This window comes from Rana temporaria, chromosome 3, assembly GCF_905171775.1.
Source record: "Rana temporaria chromosome 3, aRanTem1.1, whole genome shotgun sequence".
Taxonomy (NCBI): Eukaryota; Metazoa; Chordata; class Amphibia; order Anura; family Ranidae; genus Rana; species Rana temporaria.
In genome coordinates, this window is record NC_053491.1 from 129068124 (window position 1) to 129090891 (window position 22768).

General features: G+C 42.5%; 1 protein-coding gene across 1 annotated transcript in view; it reads right to left on the minus strand.

The window, feature by feature from the left end:
• Positions 1–6933: 6933 nt before the first annotated feature.
• The window catches only part of CDNF (cerebral dopamine neurotrophic factor), a 45552-nt gene continuing 29717 nt past the window's right edge, over positions 6934–22768 (minus strand). Inside the window, exons 2-4 of the mRNA XM_040343423.1 lie at positions 22532–22659; positions 11440–11581; positions 6934–7385 (exon numbers count right to left, since the gene is read on the minus strand). Coding sequence (XP_040199357.1) covers positions 7207–7385; positions 11440–11581; positions 22532–22659 — 449 coding nt within the window. The 3' untranslated portion in view covers positions 6934–7206. The remainder of the gene's footprint in view (positions 7386–11439; positions 11582–22531; positions 22660–22768) is intronic.

The following is a 22768-nucleotide window of genomic DNA, read 5'->3' on the forward strand; positions in this document are numbered from 1 at the left end:
CTGTTGCTTTTTAATAGAATGAAGTCTCAGACGCTGTGCTTAAGCATGCAGTATAATTTCTTCATGGAACAACCTCAGCAGAAAATGCCTAGCAGACAGCAGAAAATGAGAATTAGACGTGAATCATACCCAGGGCTTATCATTATCATAGTAATACATTGTTCTCACTGAAAATAAATACATGGTATGTGATTCAATAAGGCACCTCATTATCTGTTAATGTGCCTTGACATGTTTTTTTCTCTGTGTAAATGAAAGATGCCATATTACAAGGTATTTATTGTATAAGATAAAACAGAATTGGTTTTGATTTTGTTTATCGGACGTTGATCAGTAAAACCTCATTGTCATGTTCAAGAAACCAGTTTGAGATGATTTGAGCTTTGTGACATTTTGTATTATCCTGCTGGAAGCAGACATCAGAAGATGGGTACACTGTAGTCATAAAGGGATGGACACGGTCAGTAACAATACTCAGGTAAGCCATGGTGTTTAACCACTTAATGACCCCTTCACGCCGATATACGTCAGCAGAATGGCACGGCTTGGCACGTACATGTACGTGGCTCTTTAAGCCCAGCCGTGGGGTCGCGCGCGCCGCCGGCGCGTGCACGTGACCGGTCCGAAGCTCCGTGACTGCAGCCACGGGATTCGCGGACCTAATCGCCGCTGGAGTCCCGCGATCAGTCCCCGGAGCTGAAGAACGGGGAGAGCTGTGTGTTCCCCGTTCTTCACTGTGGCGCCGTGATTGATCGTGTGTTCCCTTTTATAGGGAAACACAATCAATGACGTCACACCTACAGCCACACCCCCTACAGTTAGAAACACAAATGAGGTCACACTTAACCCCTTCAGCGCCCCCTTGTGGTTAACTCCCAAACTGTAATTGTCATTTTCACAGTAAACAATGCATTTTTAAATGACAATGGTCCCAAAAATGTGTCAAAATTGTCCAAAGTGTCCGCCATAATGTCGCAGTCACAAAAAAAAAATCGTTGATCGCCACCATTAGTAGTAAAAAAGTAGTAGTAAAAAAAATAATTAATAAAATGCAATAAAACTATCCCCTTTTTTGTAAACGCTATAAATTTTGCGCAAACCAATCGATAAATGCTTATTGCGATTTTTTTTTACCAAAAATAGGTAGAAGAATACGTATTGGCCTAAACTGAGGAAAAATTTTTTTTTAGATATGTTTTTGGGGGATATTTATTATAGCAAAAAGTAAAAAATATTGAATTTTTTTCAAAATTGTCGCTCTATTTTTGTTTATAGCGCAAAAAATAAAAACCGCAGAGGTGATCAAATACCACCAAAAGAAAGCTCTATTTGTGGGGAAAAAAGGACGCCAATTTTGTTTGGGAGCCACGTCGTACGACCGCGCAATTGTCAGTTAAATCGACGCAGTGCCGAATCGCAAAAACTGGCTGGGTCCTTTAGCTGCCTAAAGGTTCGGGTCTTAAGTGGTTAAACAATGCTCAATTGGTACTAAGGGGCCCAAAGTGTGCCAAGAAAATATCCCCCACACCGTTACCCTACCACCACCAGCCTGAACCGTTGATGCAAGGCAGGATGGATCCATGCTTTCATGTTGTTTATGCCAAATTCTGACCTTACCATCTGAATGTCGCAGCTGACATTGAGACTCATCAGAACAGGCAACATTTTTCCAATCTCCTATTGTCCAATTTTGGTGAGTCCTGTTCTTAGCCTGTCTTGATTGCTACAAGCTGCCCAGGCCCTGAAGCAGCAAAGCAACCCCAAACTTTAGCATTTCCACCACCATGCTTCACACCATGCTTTACAGTTGTTATGAGGTTTTTCTTTTAACCACTTCCCGACCGCCTCATGTACATATACGTCGGCAGAATGGCACTGCCTAGACGTGGGTCAGGGGTCCGATCGGGACCCCCCCCACCGGTACTTGCGGCGGTCGGGTTCCCTCGGGGAGCGATCCGGGACGATGGCGCGGCTATTCGTTTATAGCCGCTCCGTCGCAATCGCTCCCCGGAGCTGAAGAACGGGGAGAGCTGTATGTAAACACGGCTTCCCCGTGCTTCACTGTGGCGGCGTATCGATCGAGTGATCCCTTTTATAAGGGAGACTCGATCGATGACGTCAGCCCTACAGCCACACCCCCCTACAGTTGTAAACACACACAAAGTGAACACTAACTCCTACAGCGCCACCTGTGGTTATCTCCCAAACTGCAACTGTAATTTTCACAATAAACAATGCAATTTAAATGCATTTTTTGCTGTGAAAATGACAGTGGTCCCAAAAATGTGTCAAAATTGTCCGAAGTGTCCGCCATAATGTCGCAGTCACGAAAAAAAAATCGCTGATCGCCGCCATTAGTTGTAAAAAAAAAAAAATTAATAAAAATGCAATAAAACTATCCCCTATTTTGTAAACGCTATAAAATTTGCGCAAACCAATCGATAAACGCTTATTGCGATTTTTTTCACCAAAAATAGGTAAACCAATACGTATCGGCCTAAACTGAGGAAAAAAATTTTTTTAGATATGTTTTTGGGGGATATTTATTATAGCAAAAAGTAAAAATATTGCATTTTTTTCAAAATTGTCGCTCTATTTTTGTTTATAGCGCAAAAAATAAAAACCGCAGAGGTGATCAAATACCACCAAAAGAAAGCTCTATTTGTGGGGAAAAAAGGACGCCAATTTTGTTTGGGAGCCACGTCGTACGGCCGCGCAATTGTCAGTTAAATCGACGCAGTGCCGAATCGCAAAAACTGGCCGGGTCCTTTAGCTGCCTAAAGGTTCGGGTCTTAAGTGGTTAAACAATGCTCAATTGGTACTAAGGGGCCCAAAGTGTGCCAAGAAAATATCCCCCACACCGTTACCCTACCACCACCAGCCTGAACCGTTGATGCAAGGCAGGATGGATCCATGCTTTCATGTTGTTTATGCCAAATTCTGACCTTACCATCTGAATGTCGCAGCTGACATTGAGACTCATCAGAACAGGCAACATTTTTCCAATCTCCTATTGTCCAATTTTGGTGAGTCTGTGCAAATTGTAGCCTCAGTTTCCTGAGGCTACAATTTCCTCAGGCTGTCTTGATTGCTACAAGCTGCCCAGGCCCTGAAGCAGCAAAGCAACCCCAAACTTTAGCATTTCCACCACCATGCTTTACAGTTGTTATGAGGTTTTTCTTTTGAAATACTGTCTTTGCTTTGCAGCAAGCTTGTCTACAGTTACTGCGATCAAACATCTCTATCATTGGTCTGTCTTCAGCATATTGTTCCAGAAGGCCCAATCTTTGCCTTTATATTTAATAGCAAACTGTAATCTTGCTCTAATGTTCTTTTTGGACATGGCAAATAATTTTTTTCTAACACAACTCTGCAGGTTGAAGAGGAGCAATCTCTATCTGAAAGTAGATGCATGCACTTTGGCCCCAACTTTTGCAAGAATTGTAGCAAATGGTCAGCTCTTGGGTTAAATATTCTAGGCCAGCTTGTCCTGGTCAAATTAGCAATTGTTTGAAATCTATGCCACCTGTAGATTATCTTCCTTACACTGGAATGATTGATTTTAAGTCATTTGACAATCTTTTTAAATTTCTTGCCAGACCCATAGGCATCTACAACTTTCTTTCTGAAGGATTTAGAGAACTCTATTGGTCTTGGCATGATGACACCTCACATGTCAATAGACATAAGAGAACACCAGACCCAGTGGTGGACTGACCATTCGGGCACTTGGGCACTGCCTGAGGGCCCCATGCCACTAGGGGGCCCATCAGGGTTGCCAGCCTCAGTAAAACCAAGCACAGTATCTAAAAATCTGTGTTTTAAAAAAAATCCCAAGATTATAGCTGCCCGCTTCTCCAGTACCTTTTCAGTGTGTGTATGTGTATTCTGTGTGTATGTATACTGTGTGTGTATATTGCGTGTCTGTGTGTGTATACTGTGTATGTATACTGTATATATGTGTGTGTATACTGTGTGGCCCCATAATCTATTGCCTGGGGGCCCCATATTCTCCTATTTGCAAAAGGTGATGATGTCTGCGCTGTGAATGATTACCACTGTGGGCAGGGGAGAGAGGAAGGTGAGGGGAAGGTGAGGGGGGGGGGGGGGGGGAATTAAGGTTAAAGAGGGGGGGGGTTGAAGTCAGGTGGGTCTCTGGAGCAGTAATGAAATCACAAAAATGGTAGAGGTGCAGTTGCAAAGTGGTGATTAAATCAACATAAACTAGACAAAACTGTGCATATCACTGAAGAGGACTGAGAAAAAACTACAGTACATATATCTGACAGTCCCAAGTTAGATGAAAAAAAGAACCAAAATCAAATTCCAAAAAGTGCTGTTGCAAGAAAGCATACTGAGTAAATAATCAAAAATAAAGTTCCAAAGCCAATGATGAATGAAGATGTGCGGGAAAATCAAATCCAAATGAATGAAGATGTGCGGGAAAATCAAATCCAAATGAATGAAGATGTGCGGGAAAATCAAATCCAAATGAATGAAGATGTGCGGGAAAATCAAATCCAAACAAGTGCGCCCACACCGTTAGTGATCCAAGCAGCTTACCTCCTGGTTATCATTCAACAACCCCAAAAATGGGTGCTCTGGCCTTTCATTTGGTGGGGATCTTCCTGGTGAGTCTCAGTAGTTGGTCATGTATGGAAAATATATAATAATAAAGATAATGTGGCGTGATGCTGGTATCACATAAATAAAACAAAGGGGGAGCTCTGTATAAGGTGGATGGAAACTCACACAACTTACACGCTGTGTAGAAATGGAGTGCTTGTCTCCACGAGCGCCGAGTTCGTCTCCCTAAATTCTCCTGCACAACTTTTCTTCCCTAGATGTCCGCGGAGCAGATGGCCCATGCGAAGGCAGAGGGGGTGGAGGAAGGAGAAGAAAGGGGGCACATCGCGTGATTCCGTATAAAAACAATTTAATTAAAACATAAAACAATCTTAAAAGACTCACATGTAGCAGTCTGGTATCGGTTACATATCCTACGAGCGCCGCGCTCGTTTACCGTCCGTCAGGGGCTGCTGCCAGTGCTTAGTGTCCCACACGTGTTCGTCACGTCACGTCTAGGGACATCTAGGGAAGAAAAGTTGTGCAGGAGAATTTAGGGAGACGAGCTCGGCGCTCGTGGAGACAAGCACTCCATTTCTACACAGCGTGTAAGTTGTGTGAGTTTCCATCCACCTTATACAGAGCTCCCCCTTTGTTTTATCTATGTGATACCAGCATCACGCCACATTATCTTTATTATTATATATTTTCCATACATGACCAACTACTGAGACTCACCAGGAAGATCCCCACCAAATGAAAGGCCAGAGCACCCATTTTTGGGGTTGTTGAATGATAACCAGGAGGTAAGCTGCTTGGATCACTAACGGTGTGGGCGCACTTGTTTGGATTTGATTTTCCCGCACATCTTCATTCATTTGGATTTGATTTTCCCGCACATCTTCATTCATTTGGATTTGATTTCCCCGCACATCTTCATTCATCATTGGCTTTGGAACTTTATTTTTGATTATTTACTCAGTATGCTTTCTTGCAACAGCACTTTTTGGAATTTGATTTTGGTTCTTTTTTTCATCTAACTTGGGACTGTCAGATATATGTACTGTAGTTTTTTCTCAGTCCTCTTCAGTGATATGCACAGTTTTGTCTAGTTTATGTTGATTTAATCACCACTTTGCAACTGCACCTCTACCATTTTTGTGATTTCATTACTGCTCCAGAGACCCACCTGACTTCAACCCCCCCCCCTCTTTAACCTTAATTCCCCCCCCTCTCCCCCCCCCCCCTCACCTTCCTCTCTCCCCTGCCCACAGTGGTAATCATTCACAGCGCAGACATCATCACCTTTTGCAAATTATCTTTTATTGTCTAATTAGGATAGACTTTCTTTGTCTGCTGCAGTGTTCCCATTCACGTCCCACATTCCCCTCTCCACCATTCACCTATCCAAGACAGCGCAGGAGTTTCACCCAGTCTCCATATTCTCCTATTGCCCAGGGCCCCATAATCTCCTATTGCCCGGGGGCCCAATGAGTTGTCAGTCCGCCCCTGACCAGACCCTAGATGCCTAAGGTTATAATAAGACAGGTTCACCTGCATACCCTCTTATGCCGTGCGGGAACGCGCTTAATTTAAATGGTACACGCCCCATTTGAATTAGGCGGACTTGCGCCAGACGCATTTACGCTACGCTACTTTGTGAATCAAGCACTTGCGCTTAAAACTTGCAGCGGTGTAACATAAATGGGATACGTTAGACCGCCGCAAATGTACTTGAATCTGGCCCTAAAACTGCATAGGTGTTAATCCAGCCTAAAGAGGTTATAATCAATGACACCTAACCTGGAACACCAGATTCTAATTTCATGGATCTGAAGTAATAACTGTAGGGGTGTACTTACTTTTCTATATGAAAAATCTTCATTTTGTTAAATTTAGACCATGAAAATGAATACACCATGTCAATTTTATGTGTTATTATTTCAAGTACAGTACATCGCTTTTGCCTATACACGTTTACCTATATTTTAAAACATGTTCAAAAGGTCAACTATTTCAATTGATTGTACTTACTACTAACTATTTCATATGACTGTAGGTACTAATGCCATCATGTCAAAATGATTCCTTAAAAGCCACCAACCTGATTAAATCTTTAGGGCTGGTTTGAATCCAATTAATGACTAAGGGAAAGCAGCTTAATTTCTTTGTAATAACACGTTGCATATAATGTTCATTATTGTACCTAGGAAGCCTCCTAAGTAACTAACAATGGCATCTATTCTGCTGAGATCACACATGTTCCCACACATTCAAATGGATTTACCATACTTCTATTCAGGGATGATGAGGATGATGATGACGATTATTATTATTATAAAATATTAATGATATTAAATGCACATATAATTGTCAGGGTGTTATTTTCGGTACCTTTTATTAACTATACATGTTTTAACATTGATGTATCCAGAGTTCATTAAACGTATAATTAACATTCACTTATTAAAATAGGAAGAAAATGTAATTGTGTTGCCCATAGCAACCATGATTTCAGCTGTCATTATTTGTATAGGTTAGAATATGAAATCTTATAGTTAAAGGATTGTTATGGACAGCATATCCATTTTCCATTCCTCTGTTATACAGCAGCTTCATCTTTAATTAGAGTAGAGGATTTCACAGATCTGTCCTTTGATTTTGTGCAGTATATTTTGGAGCTAGTTCTTTTATAAGCTGAACATAATCTGTTTTCTCTACGCAGGCTATGCATGTCTCTCCCCAGCTGCCCAGTATCTTCTTTAACTCTGCCACCCTCAATTTAGCCAGGTCCACAGAATTTGGATCAATCTTCTTTTCTGCATCACAAAACACATGGACAAAGAGAATATGTATGAGAAAGAGGTACACCGCTACATAAATCCAGCATATTTAATTGAGCATTTAAAAAATATATTTTATTATAGTATGGCCTAGTCCATATGAGCCCATCAGATTTCCATTTTGTTCAGTCTTATGATTGGTAGATGTACTGCATAGTTAAAAAATCTAAATTATTAAAATTATTGCCAAAACGCAAGTTTATTAAAAATAAATAAATACTACAGTAAAACCTTGGTTTGAGAGCGTTTTGCAAGACAAGCAAAATGTATTAATACATTTTGCCTTGATATACAAGCGATGTCTTGATATACAAGCGATGTCATGATATAAGAGTAGTGTCATGTCACAACTGAGTATAAAAAAGAAGAAAGGCGCTCCTAAGTGTAGCAATATGGTTACATTTAACGAAGGTACAACATTTAGCAACATATTGCTACACTTAGAGGCGCCTCTCTTCTCTTTTATACCCTGTAAAAAAAATGCTTTGATATACAAGTGCTTTGGATTACAAGCATGTTTCTGGAATGAATTACGCTCGCATACCAATGTTTTACTGTATATATATATTGTAAGGGGTTAGCTCGGTAGCGGGGTGTGTGACCCCCCTGGATGGGTTCACTACACACTGAATTTATACAGACAGGCAGTCGGAGACAGTTGAAAACAAAGATTTTGGTTTATTCTTCCATCTTGATGGAAACAAGTGCAAGCATCCAAACAGCATAAACAAAATCAAACATAAAATAAACCCTGGCCACTTGGGGCGTCTACCTTCACCACACAGGAACCTATGTAGGGAGTCTGGCTCAGCCTAGTGCTGGGCAGACACTGCTGGTCATACAGCAGAAAAACAATAGTCTTTTGATTTTTATCACACAGAAAAATCAATCTTCCTCACCTCCTCAGAAGACTTTCAGTACACTGCTCTCCTTCTCACAAAGCCTCAGGATGCAGCAAATCAGTGGTAATCCTCTGGATTACGTATAGAGGCCTTAATTGCCTCATTCTGAACAGCTGAAGTTTTCCAATGCCCTTAGACCTTTTCTGGCTACTGTTGCAGCCGACGCCTAATAACAATTGGTGTATTGTCTAAACAAGGCAGAAATGTATGTCCCGTCTGTGACAACACCCACAGATTTACCTGACTTCCTGTCACAATATATATATATATATTAATATATATATATATTTATACAGTACTGTTCAAATGTTGTATGCAGTTGTGAAGCAATGCTGTAAAGTAAGAATGCTTCCAGAAATATATATTTTAATTGTTTATTTTTACCAATTAACAAAATCACACCAGCATCAATTCTTACACTTGCACACTTTGTCCACTTGCGCAAGTAAGGGATTTTGTAGGATTAGAGTCAGGTGTATGATTAACCTATTATACCAAGCAGTGGCTAATGATCATCAATTTCATATGTAGGTTGAAACACATTTATTAACTGAAACATAAACAGCTGTGTCGGAGGCTTAAAACTGGGTGAGGAACAGCCAAACCCTGCTACTAAGGTGAAATTGTGGAAGACAATTTCATGTCACAGGCCATACAGCATGCCAAGACTGAGCACGGCAATGAGACACAATTTACCAGTAGTTATACTGCATCAGCAAAGTCTCTCCCAGGCAAAGATTTCAAAGCAGACAGGGGTTGCAAGGTGTGCTGTTCAAGCTCTTTTGAAGAAGCACAAAGAGGGCAATGTTGAGGACTGTAGACGCAGTGGTTGGCCCAGGAAACATAATGCAGCAGATGAAAGACACATAATGCTTACTTCCCTTCGATATGGAAAGATGTCCAGCAGTGCCATCAACACAGAACTGTCAGAAACCAGGGGGGCCCAGGTACACCCATCTACTGTCCGGAGAGGTCTGGCTACAAATGGTATTCATGAAAAGCCATACCTCCGATGTGGAAATAAAGCTAAGTGACTCAACTATGCACAAAAACATAGGAACTAGGGTACAGAAAAATGGCAGCAGGTGCTCTGGACTGATGGGTCAAAATTAATAATAAATACTGTGTCTGGCTGTAGCAGAAGGCAGCTTGTTCACCAAAGAGCTGGAGAGTGGTATAATAATTAGTGTCTGCAGGCAACAGTGAAGCATGGTGCAGGTTCATTGCACATTTGGGGCTGCATTTCTGCAAATGGAGTTGGAGATTTGGTCAGGATCAATGGTAGCCTAAATGCTGAGAAATACAGGCAGACACTTATCCATTATGCCATACCATCTGGGAGGCATGTCATTGGCCCCAAATGTATTCTGCAGCAGGATTTCTATTTCTGAAAGCATTCTTAATTTACACCATTTTTTCACACCTGTCTAAGACTTTTGCACAATATATATATATATATATACATATATATATATATATATATATATATATATATATATATATATATATATATATATAAATCATAATGCATAGCAGAAGCATATGGATGTTCCAAAGTGGACCTTAACCCTATCAAAGAGAAATTCTGTTTTTTTTTTAGATACTCTCTCCTGTCCTATGATATAAACTAAGGGCCAGATCCACGTAGCCTGGCGCATTGTTGCGTCCTGCGTAGCGTATCTCTGATACACTATGCCGCCGTAACTTACAGTGTATTTTCCTTATCCTGAAAGAATTTACGCCGTAAGTAACTTTGGCGGCGTAAGGGCGCGCAATTCAAATGGATGAGATGGGGGCGTGTTTTATGTTAATACGTCGTGACCCAACGTAAATTACGTTTTTTCTGAATGGCGCATGCGCCGTCCGTGGGGGTATCCCAGTGCGCATGCTCGAAATTAACCTGCAACAAGCCAATGCTTACGACGTGAACGTCATTCTACGCAAAGCCCTATTCGCGAACGACTTGCGCAAACGACATAAAATTTTCAAAATTCAACGCGGGAACGACGTCCATACTTAACATAGGATACGCCTCATATAGCAGGGGTAACTATACGCCGAAAAAAGCCTTACGGAAACAACGTAAAAAAATGCGCCGGCCGGACGTACGTTCGTGGATCGCCGCATCTAGCTAATTTGCATACTCGACGCGGAAATCGACGGAAACGCCACCTAGCGGCCAGCGTAAAAATGCACCTTAGATCCGACGGCGTACTAAGACGTACGCCAGTCGGATCAAGCACAGCTTCAGGCGTATCTTGTTTTGTGGATACAAAACAAGATACGCCGTAGCAAACTAGAAGTTACGCGGCGTATCAATAGATACGCCAGCGTAACTTCTTTGTGGATCTGGCCCTAAGACCCTGTCAGCAGCTCTTCATGAGTCCTGACATCTGGGACAGTGGGGGTTAATTACTAAAGAAAAATCCACTTTGCACTACATGTGCAAACTACAAGTGCAAAGTGCACTTGAAATTGCACTGCAAGTGCACTTGGAAGTGCAGTCGCTGTAGATCCGAGGGGGACATGAAAGGAAAATAAAAAACAACATTTTAGCTTGCACATGATTGGATAATAAATTCAGAAGAGCTTCCCTTTATTTCAGATCTACCCCTCAGATTTACAGCGACTGCACTTCCAAGTGTACTTTCAGTGCAAAGTGGATTTGCCTTTAGTAAATAACCCCCATTGTGTTGATGTAATCATGCATGGCCCCTTCTACTATGTGCTTGGACCCATGAGAGCTCTGCGACTTGAATCCCTATCGTGTGTGCCATCCTCACCCCTACGCATCCTGAACATTCCCATGAAGGGCCACTTCAGTGTAAATGAAGGAAGACTATAATTGAAAGAGTGCTTTCCATCAACATTGAAGATGCTATCCTTTCATTATTTTTCCAAGCACTTGTATCGCCCTCCCTTAGTTAAGCTACTAGGTTAAATTTATTTTTTTACGTGCTGCTATTTTCTCCACCCACTGCTCTGCCCTGCTCCACCCCGCATTAAAAGTGGCCATGGTCAGGAGGGTGTCCCCAGATTTCAGTTTGAAAATTTGGTCACCTAATTCTAAGGCGTGACCTTTTGATATGACAAAATAGGTGCAATGGCTTTACATATCCTATACATACCATATTTCAGCTCGCAGATCTGAATGTCTATCTTCCTCAGTTTCTCACAGATTTTGGATACTGGCACATGAGCACTCATAGGACGAGTAACTTCACTTACAATTTTTGTAGCTGCATCACTCGTGGCCCCTAAATAGTAACACTAATAAAAACAAATGTATATATTAATCTTGTGAAACGTCAGTACTGACATAAATACAGTAAAACGAGTCTGTTTTTTTTTTCACAGGAAAACTAGTCAGTTTAAAGAGTATGATGTTGTAAGGAAAGCAAGCATGTAAAGAAAGCCAGCAGTGTAAAGTGGTTGTAAACCTCAGACATTAAAAATTAACAAAGCACATCCGACTTTAGTATGTACTAACCTGAATCCAAAGCCAAATCTGGCTCCGCTCTGATTTATGCTTTCTCTGCTATCTGCATGACTCACTCAAATAGATTAAAGCAGAGTACCACCCAAAAGTGGAACTTCCGCTCGTTGTACTCTTCCCCCCTCCGGTGTCACATTTGGCACTTTTCGGGGGGAGGGGGGACAGGATATCTGTTTTTCACAGGTATCCTGTTCCCACTTCCGGGAGCCTCAACCGCGGGTATTGATGTCACCGCTCGGACACCCTCCTCTTTTCCCGGCCTTTGGGCCAATAGGAGAGAGGATGCATGCGCAGTAGGGTTCCCAAGGTGCCCTTACTCGCAATGGATGCTGCATGCACACGACAGCTGATGGAAACTTCAGCTGTGGTGTCGACATCGCTGGACTCCAGGACAGGTAAGTGTTCGATTAGTAAAAGCTGCAGTATGTGCAGTTGCTGGCTTTTAATTTTTGCAGTGGTGGGCGAACCTCGACTTTAAGCCAACACTCCAGCCTCCAGGAAGATGGCCAGCCTCCCCTCCAACACACAGCAGATGACTCAAACCCTCAGCTCTATGTTTCAGAATCTATGAAGAGGGAGGTGTCACTTTCTTTCAATCAGCTCTCAGATTACACTCAGCTTCATGCTATAGCTCTGCTGTGTGTGTGACATAAGTTCCTCGTCCCCTGCCTTCTGCTGCTGAGAAAAATCTATTCACCTATGTGTTGTAGGCTGGACAGGTCAGATGGCTGGAAATAAAGAGGTACAGCTATGTCCAATGATTTGTTTCATCTCTGTGTATCGCCTGAGGCCAGTCACTTCACTGGGTATATGTAAGGGTATTTTGCCTCAATGAGTTAATGGTATATTTAAAGGAAAGCTTCAGTTCTGTCAACAACAACAAAAAAATTGTTAGTACAGATAATTGCTAGATAGCAATAATAGATATGTGACAGGCAATAGACTGGATATGATGTTTCAGCTCAGCCTGAATGTATTTTGTGCATAGCGCATAGTCTTCATCTGGTGAGTGCACACTTCTTCATCTGGTGAGTGCACACTTCATGTATAGAAAGCTTTTATTAACCCATATATATGTTTTCAAAAGAGCACGGTGGATTGGAAATACTTTGTAGTGATGTTTCATATTATGCAACATAGACATGCATTAGGTCAGGGGTCTTCAAACTATGGCCCTCCAGTTGTTCAGGAACTACAATTCCCATCATGCCCAGTCATATCTGTGAATGTCAGAGTTTTACAATGCCTCATGGGATGTGTAGTTCCGCAACAGCTGGAGGGCCGTAGTTTGAGGATCCTTGCATTAGGTTGATAATTTATAAATATACATGTGGTAATTGGTTCATTAGTGAGAAACTGCTTTTTTGCTATATCTTGTACTATTGGTGTTTATACACTTAAAGTCACAACTGCATACCTCCCAATTTTTTGAGATGGGAATGAGGGACACCTATCAGCAAAAGTATGCAGGCATAGGACACACCCCTTGCCATGCCCCCTTAAAGGAGAATTGTACAAAAAAACAAGATTGGTTAAACCCATAAGTGCTTTTTTTACCACAACTATTCATTTATTTTGGATTTTGGAATTTACAAATGCAGCAATTTAGAAAACAGATGAAAGGTTTAAGGCTGGAAAACACGTTTTGATAGATAAAAAGTGCATTTTATATACAACTATATAGATCAGACCAAAATGAGGGACGAATGAGAAGGAATGGGGAATAGGGGGACATTGCTCCAAATCAGGGACAGCCCCTCGAAATCAGGGACAGTTGGGAGCTATGCAACTGGTTCTATTAGACTGTATATTTAAGATATTTGCAACATCCAAGGAAGCGCCTTTACAGTGTTTTTTATTGTTCTGACTCTAGGACAGAGAGCTTTCTGCTCCATAAACTTCAGATACCATATTTCTTTGATCTTAAATTTATTAGAACAAGCCAGATGAAACTACAAATTGATAAAATAAACATCAATCAGTACAATGTTGCATATAATAAAGAAACAATCCTCTATAAAACAGAATGGGATAACAAGAACTCACGAGAAAACATGCTTTACTGTCTTGCTGTAGATACTTAAAATGGAAGTTGAGTCACTTCCTCTAGAGAAATCTCCCAGAATGCACTGGTTTCTAACAACTTTAACACATAATAAAGAATACAATATGTAACGTCTACAAAACAGCAAAGCTATACCAGAAAGGGAACAGTAGGTAGCGCCTGTGCTCTGCATATAACTAGCTTGGTGTAAAACAAGAAAACCCAACAGGTTATTTCAAGCATATAAACATAAGTAAACTAAATAGAAGCCCGGCGGACAGAACAGGTATATATAATTACTACACAAGCCAAATTACCTGTTTCAATCTCTAGCCAGCTATAGTTTCTAAAATTGCCAGATATTTAACTTTTTTTTTAACTTGTGAATAGAGATTTCCCAAATTCATGGCCTACAAAAAATACTAATGGTGCGTACACACGGTCAGACATACCGACAACAAAACCATGCATTTTTTCCAACGGAAGTTCGCTCAAACTTGTCTTGCATACACACGGTCACACAAATGTTGTCAGAAAATCTAAAAGTCAACAACGTGGTGACGTACAACACTACAACGAGCCGAGAAAAATTAAGTTCAATAATTACGAGCATGCGTCTAATTGATTCTGAGCATGCGTAGGATTTGTGTGCGTTGAATTGTGTACATACTGTCGGAATTTCCGACAAGAACTTTTGTTATCGTAAAAATTGAGAACCAGCTCTCAAACATTTGTTGTCGGAAATTCCGACAGCAAATGTTCGATGGAGCATACACGCGGTGTGATTTTCCGACAACAAGTTCACATCGAACATTTGTTGTCGGAAATTCCGACCGTGTGTACGCGGCATTAAATGTTATAAAATAGTGGCTGAAGAGGCATTTGCTGTTGGTTGTTGGAGCTTGAGTCTACTAATCTTGGCATACTTTTTCCTCCATATAAAGAGGAGTATCATTCGATTTATTTTGTGAATGTCCTTTGAGTTTAGATGAATAGGTCTTCTATTAAGAAAAACCCCAGGACAAAGTCAATTGTGACGAAATGGAGTAGGGTAGCGGCGTGCTGACGTCATCCAGTGTCCCGGAGTAAACGGGCTGTGTTAGCCGGCCGGCTACATATTTTCACATGCAAATTTTTATCTACTTATTGTAAGTGCGATTTTAAATATTTTTTACATTAAATTGTTTTACTGGATTACGCTATGTCAGCCTTCTTTCCTTCCTTACCTTGGCTATAATCACTAATGATCATCTGTGAGCGGTGGAAGATTTATCGGATACCGGATATCCTGATGCATAGACCCCTAGGCTGGGTAGAAAGCCACACGCCAACAGAAGATCTCTGGTTGGGATCTTCCCTTTCGGTAAGAGGCAGTTTTTTGGGAAAGTGGAGGATTTCCTATCTATCTTTTCACTGTTCTATGGTTCCCTTTGGTTTGATGTCACCATTTTATTTGAAGGAGAGCAGTGTATTTTCAGCCACCGAACTACCATCTGATGCGTCCTTTTTTTTGAAAATAAGACATTGATTTTCTCAGTTTTTCAATCCTTTTTTTCACTGGGACTCATTAAAATTTATTACGAATAGGGCAACTCATTCGTTTCAAGTGGTTTCAATCTAACAATAGCACAATGTTATAATTATGTATGCTAGTTGATTTTATGTTTGAACTATCACGTTATTTGCGCAGCTTATTTTACTTTACATTGGTCCTATTTGTGTGTGTGTCTCACATTTAAAGTTGCATGCATACTTGTTTTCCGTTTATCTACTTGACAGTGCAGTATTACCACATTCTTCACTTCTATTAAGAAAAGCAAATGATGGAAGGCGATCATTTTGATCAAAGAAACTCTGCCAAGATAGGAAAGAGTAAAGTTGGATCATGTTGTGAATGGTTTTTGAATGTGCTTGGGCGCAGGGGATATGTTTTGGCATAATGAAAATTTGTGTTTTTAGGGACTATAACGCTAAGAAATGTTATAATTATATAATTTTTGGCCCAACGGGTATAATCAACTCTATGGTGGCTTGTGAGAAGAGTGTAAATAGAATGCATCAGACTTATAAAAAAATAAATTTTATATATAAAAAGAAAAATTATATATAAATTGAAATTGAGTTATTAGGTGGATAATGTGGGGAAGGGCTTGTTTAGGGTTGGAGATAATTAGCAGTATGTCATCTACAGAAGCAGTTAGTTTGACATTATTTCTCCCACTTGCAGGCAATGAAAACTTCAGCCCTGGCCAAATTCCTGACCAGGAACAATCATAGACCCACCTCCTTCAAACAACCAATGAACTCAAAAAACCCCACAAATGTTATCTTTTTCCAGAACTAACACAAAAGTTTCCACCTTTTTCCCCAGACATCTACACATTCCTTCAAGCTAAATCATACATCACACAATTCATTTCAAAACTTTCACACGACACATTAACGCCCAATGTCTCACAGAAAGCAGATTCATAATATTACCTCTTCCTCACAGATAACCTAGATAATTCCAAATGCACTAACATCATGTCAAAATGGCTAACATACTTTTCCCAAATGAACACAACCATAATTTTGAACACATAGGGGTTGATTTGCTAAAGGCAAATACACTGTTTACTTTGTAATTTTTATTCTGCAAGGCAATCTTCCCTAAGCTTAGTCTATGTGGTTAAAAATCACTGTGACACTTTCCTACTGCGCATGTGCGAAGCGTGCTGTGCTTTCTAATTGGTCCGGTGGCAGAGGAAGGAGGATGGGAGGCGAACACCCGAGAGATGGTGCTGCAGCGCCGTCTACATGAGTAGGGAAGAGGACCTGTCAAAAACAGGTCCCCTTTCCCCCCTGAAAGGTGCCTTGTGGCCACTTTTGGGTGGAACTCCGCTTTAATGCAATGCATTAAAAGAGAAGTATGGTTTCTTTTTTTCCATATCCATACTTACCTAGGTTGATGCAGCATCAGTCCAATGTTCCATCTGTCCACCGCTGCCTCTGCACATAGAACCGGGCGATCGAACGCCGTAGATGGCTCGGTTCTCACAGCTCCCCGAGCAGAGTGCTGCTGCCTCTCAATCAGCAGCTCTTCGCTCTGTCCTCTCCCCCTGCGCTCACTGGAGCGCTGAGCTATTAAGGGGCAGGGAGCGGCCATCTCAGGCTCTCAGCAGCTTGCTGAGAGGGGCATCAGTCCAGGCACCTGGCGGATCCAGACTTTATTGTTGTGATGACGCAGTGCCTGGACTGATTCCAGTGAAATCAGCAGAGAGCAGACTTCAGCCCGCTCTCTGCAGAGAAAAGTCACAGGAGTGCAAAACAAATTGCACTCATGTGACCCATAGGAGAAGTACAGCCAAACAAGCTCAGGCTAGACTTCTCCTTTAAGGTAAAAAAATGTCCCAGTAGCAGTATGTCCCCTCACCCCCTAAATACTTACCCTCACTTGATCCAGCGCTGTTCCCATTTGTAGCAGCTCTCCTCCCTCTCCTTGCATTCAGAGGACAGAGAGGCAGCAGCTGGAGCCATTGGCTCCTCCTCAGCCCTAACTTCTTGTGTGTTTCAATTGGGAACATCAGTCTTTGTCAAGGAAAGGCTGAACATCCTATTAAAAGCACTCTCCCACCTAAAGTGTTAAAAAACCAACAACAGTAAAATCAGTCTGTATATGCAGTAAAGCATGCTTGTTATATTCACTTTGGATGCTAAGGGGTAAATTTTGCACATTGTGTAAAAAGGCTGTTTGATCCTGTATTCTCTGATCCTCCCCTTCTTTTACTGTCCTCAATCCATCTGCTAATAGAACGGTGCCTTGGGGGCACTCTGCACATGCTCAGTTTGGTGTGTATTGATAGAGAGGTTTTTTTTCTTGGGAGAATGCATGTGATCAGCACAGGGCCAATCAGCACTGTCCATACAGAGGGTTAGGGGTCCTGCAGTCTCATAGGACAATCGAGAGAGAATGAAAACTCCTCCTAGAAGCGTTAACCAGACACTGACTGCTCTAACTGCTGATGAGAAAAGTTATTTAGCAGTTTATATTTTCTGTGTTCTGTGGGAGATCAGCTATAGTAAATGCAGGGTCCTGGGTTTAGTAACGCTTTAATTAACACCTTATCTTGAATAATTTTGCTAAAAACATCACTATCCAATAAATGACTTGACATATCAGTAGATAATATTCCTGACCATAATAAAAGAAATAGAGAAATACAAAATAAAAAACTTTACTAATTTGATCTAAAATGATGCGCCATAAATTAAAATAAATAAATACATAACTCAAATACAAACAGCTTGATTCCCATATTTAACCCTGCAGAAAGAATCTTATTTATTTACAAAAAAAAATATTTGGATTCACTTCTGGACATTTTCCTAATAACATTTCCTCCTTACGTTTTACAGGCTTCTATTCCCCAAAAGCTTGTACCCAGGCCCGGATTTACTCCCTTTGCTGCCCCAAGGCCAGGTCCTTCAATGCCGCCCCCGCCTGCGCAAGAAATAGGGGGGACATTATCCGCCGGGGGACTTTTTCGGCCCGACACTGAGAAGCGGGGGGGGGGGGGGGTGTTGCTGCCAAAAATGACATTAAGCATTGGGGGGTACTGCTGCCGAAAATGACAAAATGACATTGAGAACCGGGAGGGGGGGGGGGTGCTGCTGCCAAGAACTATCTCACCTCCTCTTCCCTCTGTTTTTTCTCCTCTCACCATCCGCATGACAGGGGGGAACTCCCGATATGAAAGTAAAAGTGTCCTCTCCTCTCAGCCGCAGTGCCGCCCCTGTACCCATTGCCGCCCCGAGGCCTGGCCTTGTCTGGAATCCGGCCCTGCTTGTACCTTTAAAATACTTGTAAAACTCATAGTAGTTTTTCAGCAGAAAATACTTATTCCCTTGCAGGTTCCCACAGAAATATTGAATTCTTGTTTCATTCTGCCTATACAGTAATACCTTGGATTGCGAGAATTATTCATTCCAGAAGCATGCTTTTAATCCAAAGCACTTGTATATCAAAGCAATTTTTCGCCAAAAGAAATAATGGAAACTCAGATCATTCGTTCCACAACCACTGCTGCTGTATGCAGTACTGTATGTGGCCAGAGGTGCAGAGAAGCGCTGGTGACGTTCGGAGACATTCGGGAACTGTTGACACTTTCAGGTGGTCCGCCATACATTACGCCCGCCCCACCCAGCTGGGAGTGTCTCCGAGCATCTCTGGGTGTCTCCGAGTTCTCCAGCGCCCCCAAACCTCTGTCCACATCAATAATAATGTAAACCAGAGGCTTAACTCCTCGCATATCAAGTCAGGGTGTTAAAAAAAATATAGCTTATGTTGCGAAACGCACGTACACCGCATTACTCGCAAACCGAGGTATCACTGTATACAGTTATTATCACATAAACATATTTGTCAACTGTCCTAAATTTGGCAGATAATAGGAAGTGCATTTGTTTTTTTTAAATGGGAGATCCAGGTTTGACACTGAAATTATTTACATTTTTAGGGCTGTTAGTGATTAAAATTTTCGTGTTTGATCAATCGATTTTTTTTAAATCGATTAATCTACTAATTTCTATTAATTATAACTGTAATGTCGTCATCTCCCCACTGTAATATCCACATCTCCCTCATACTGTAATGTCCACATCTCCCCCCCACTGTAATGTGCACATCTCCCCCCATACTGTAATGTCCACATCTCCCCCCATACTGTAATGTCCACATCTCCCCCCCATACTGTAATGTCCACATCTCCCCCATACTGTAATATCCACATCTCCCCCCCCACTGTAATGTCCACATCTCCCCCCATACTGTAATGTCCACATCTCCCCCCATACTGTAATGTCCACATCTCCCCCCCCCCACTGTAATGTCCACATCTCCCCCCATACTGTAATGTCCACATCTCCCCCCCATAGTGTAATGTCCACATCTCCCCCCATAGTGTAATGTCCACATCTCCCCCCATAGTGTAATGTCCACATCCCCCCCCCATAGTGTAATGTCCACATCTCCCCCATACTGTAATATTCACATCTCCCCCCCCCACTGTAATGTCCACATCTCCCCCCCCCACTGTAATGTCCACATCTCCCCCCATACTGTAATGTCCACATCCCCCCCCATAGTGTAATGTCCACATCTCCCCCCATACTGTAATGTCCACATCTTCCCCCATAGTATAATGTCCACATCTCCCCCCATACTGTAATGTCCACATCTCCCCCATACTGTAATGTCCACATCTCGCCCCATACTGTAATGTGCACATCTCCCCCCATACTGTAATGTCCACATCTCCCCCCATACTGTAATGTCCACATCTCCCCCCCCCCCCCACTGTAATGTCCACATCTCCCCCCATAGTGTAATGTCCACATCTCCCCCCATAGTGTAATGTCCACATCTCCCCCCATAGTGTAATGTCCACATCTCCCCCCATAGTGTAATGTCCACCCCCCCCCCCCATAGTGTAATGTCCACATCTCCCCCATACTGTAATATTCACATCTCCCCCCCCACTGTAATGTCCACATCTCCCCCCATACTGTAATGTCCACATCTCCCCCATACTGTAATGTCCACATCTCCCCCCCCCCCCACTGTAATGTCCACATCTCCCCCCATACTGTAATGTCCACATCTCCCCCCATAGTGTAATGTCCACATCTCCCCCCATACTGTAATGTCCACATCCCCCCCCATAGTGTAATGTCCACATCTCCCCCCATACTGTAATGTCCACATCTTCCCCCATAGTATAATGTCCACATCTCCCCCCATACTGTAATGTCCACATCTCCCCCATACTGTAATGTCCACATCTCGCCCCATACTGTAATGTGCACATCTCCCCCCATAGTGTAATGTCCACATGTCCCCCCCCCCATACTGTAATGTCCACATCTTCCCCCATAGTATAATGTCCACATCTCCCCCCATACTGTAATGTCCACATCTCGCCCCATACTGTAATGTCCACATCTCCCCCCATACTGTAATGTCCACATCTCCCCCATACTGTAATGTCCACATCTCCCCCCATACTGTAATGTCCACATCTCCCCACATACTGTAATGCCCACATCTCCCCCCATAGTGTAATGTCCACATCTCCCCCCCATAGTGTAATGTCCACATCTCCCCCCATACTGTAATGTCCACATCCCCCCCCCATAGTGTAATGTCCACATCTCCCCCATACTGTAATGTCCACATCTCCCCCCCCCACTGTAATGTCCACATCTCCCCCCATACTGTAATGTCCACATCTCCCCCCATACTGTAATGTCCACATCTCCCCCCATACTGTAATGCCCACATCTCCCCCCATAGTGTAATGTCCACATCTCCCCCCATAGTGTAATGTCCACATCTCCCCCCCATAGTGTAATGTCCACATCTCCCCCCATACTGTAATGTCCACATCCCCCCCCCCATAGTGTAATGTCCACATCTCCCCCATACTGTAATGTCCACATCTCCCCCCCCCCCCCACTGTAATGTCCACATCTCCCCCCATACTGTAATGTCCACATCTCCCCCCATAGTGTAATGTCCACATCTCCCCCCATACTGTAATGTCCACATCCCCCCCCCCCCATAGTGTAATGTCCACATCTCCCCCCATACTGTAATGTCCACATCTTCCCCCATAGTATAATGTCCACATCTCCCCCCATACTGTAATGTCCACATCTCCCCCCATACTGTAATGTCCACATCTCCCCCCCCCCCCCCATAGTGTAATGTCCACATCTCCCCCCATACTGTAATGTCCACATCTCCCCCCATAGTGTAATGTCCACATCTCCCCCCATACTGTAATGTCCACATCCCCCCCCACTGTAATGTCCACATCTCCCCCCATACTGTAATGTCCACATCTCCCCCCATAGTGTAATGTCCACATCTCCCCCCATACTGTAATGTCCACATCCCCCCCCCCATAGTGTAATGTCCACATCTCCCCCCATACTGTAATGTCCACATCTTCCCCCATAGTATAATGTCCACATCTCCCCCCATACTGTAATGTCCACATCTCCCCCCATACTGTAATGTCCACATCTCCCCCCCCCCCCCCCCATAGTGTAATGTCCACATCTCCCCCCATAGTGTAATGTCCACATCTCCCCCCCCCCCCCATAGTGTAATGTCCACATCCCCCCCCCACTAGGAAACTGCCGGGTGTACCAAGATGGCCGCCGTTCCGGAGCTAGGCCGAAGCCATGGCCTTTCCTATGGGCAAGACAGTGGAGCTCAATCCACGGCTCATACCGATCAAAAAATTTTTGATCGATCAAAGAAATTAACGATTAATCGAGGAATTAATCGTTATTTCTGCAGCCCTAAATGTTAAATATTATATTGGGAAAAATATTACCCCTATTTTAATAGTGAATAATGCATAGTCACATAGAATTGTATAATTGTAAGTTGATTTATATTACATAGTTTTAGTTGAATAAATTATGAGGTGTAGATACTGGCATTCAGAAAGGAAAACCATTTTCTTAGTTAGCAACCTGCTTTCTGTATCTTTGCAAAATGGAACAAAAGTTTGCATATTCCACTTCACATCAATGTGCTTTGGACATGTTTGTCACTTTGCCAAGTACACTTCGAAGCAAACCTTTGCTGAAAGATTTGGCCACAGAAAAAAAACATGTTGATTCTTACCAGGCGGTTTTCTTTTCCTGTAGCATCTCTACATGTGTGGAATAATTCTTTCTCTATGGCAGTCGAAGTAAATTCAATTTTTTTTTCCAATAAAGACTGGTAAAATCTCTGCAGATACTCCATACAGACTAAAGAAGGGAAAAAAGAAACGTGCTTAATTCAAAACCACATCATTTGAAGGACAGACTCATAGGACTTCTCAAAGACCCCTTTCACACTGCCGACGCCCATAACATT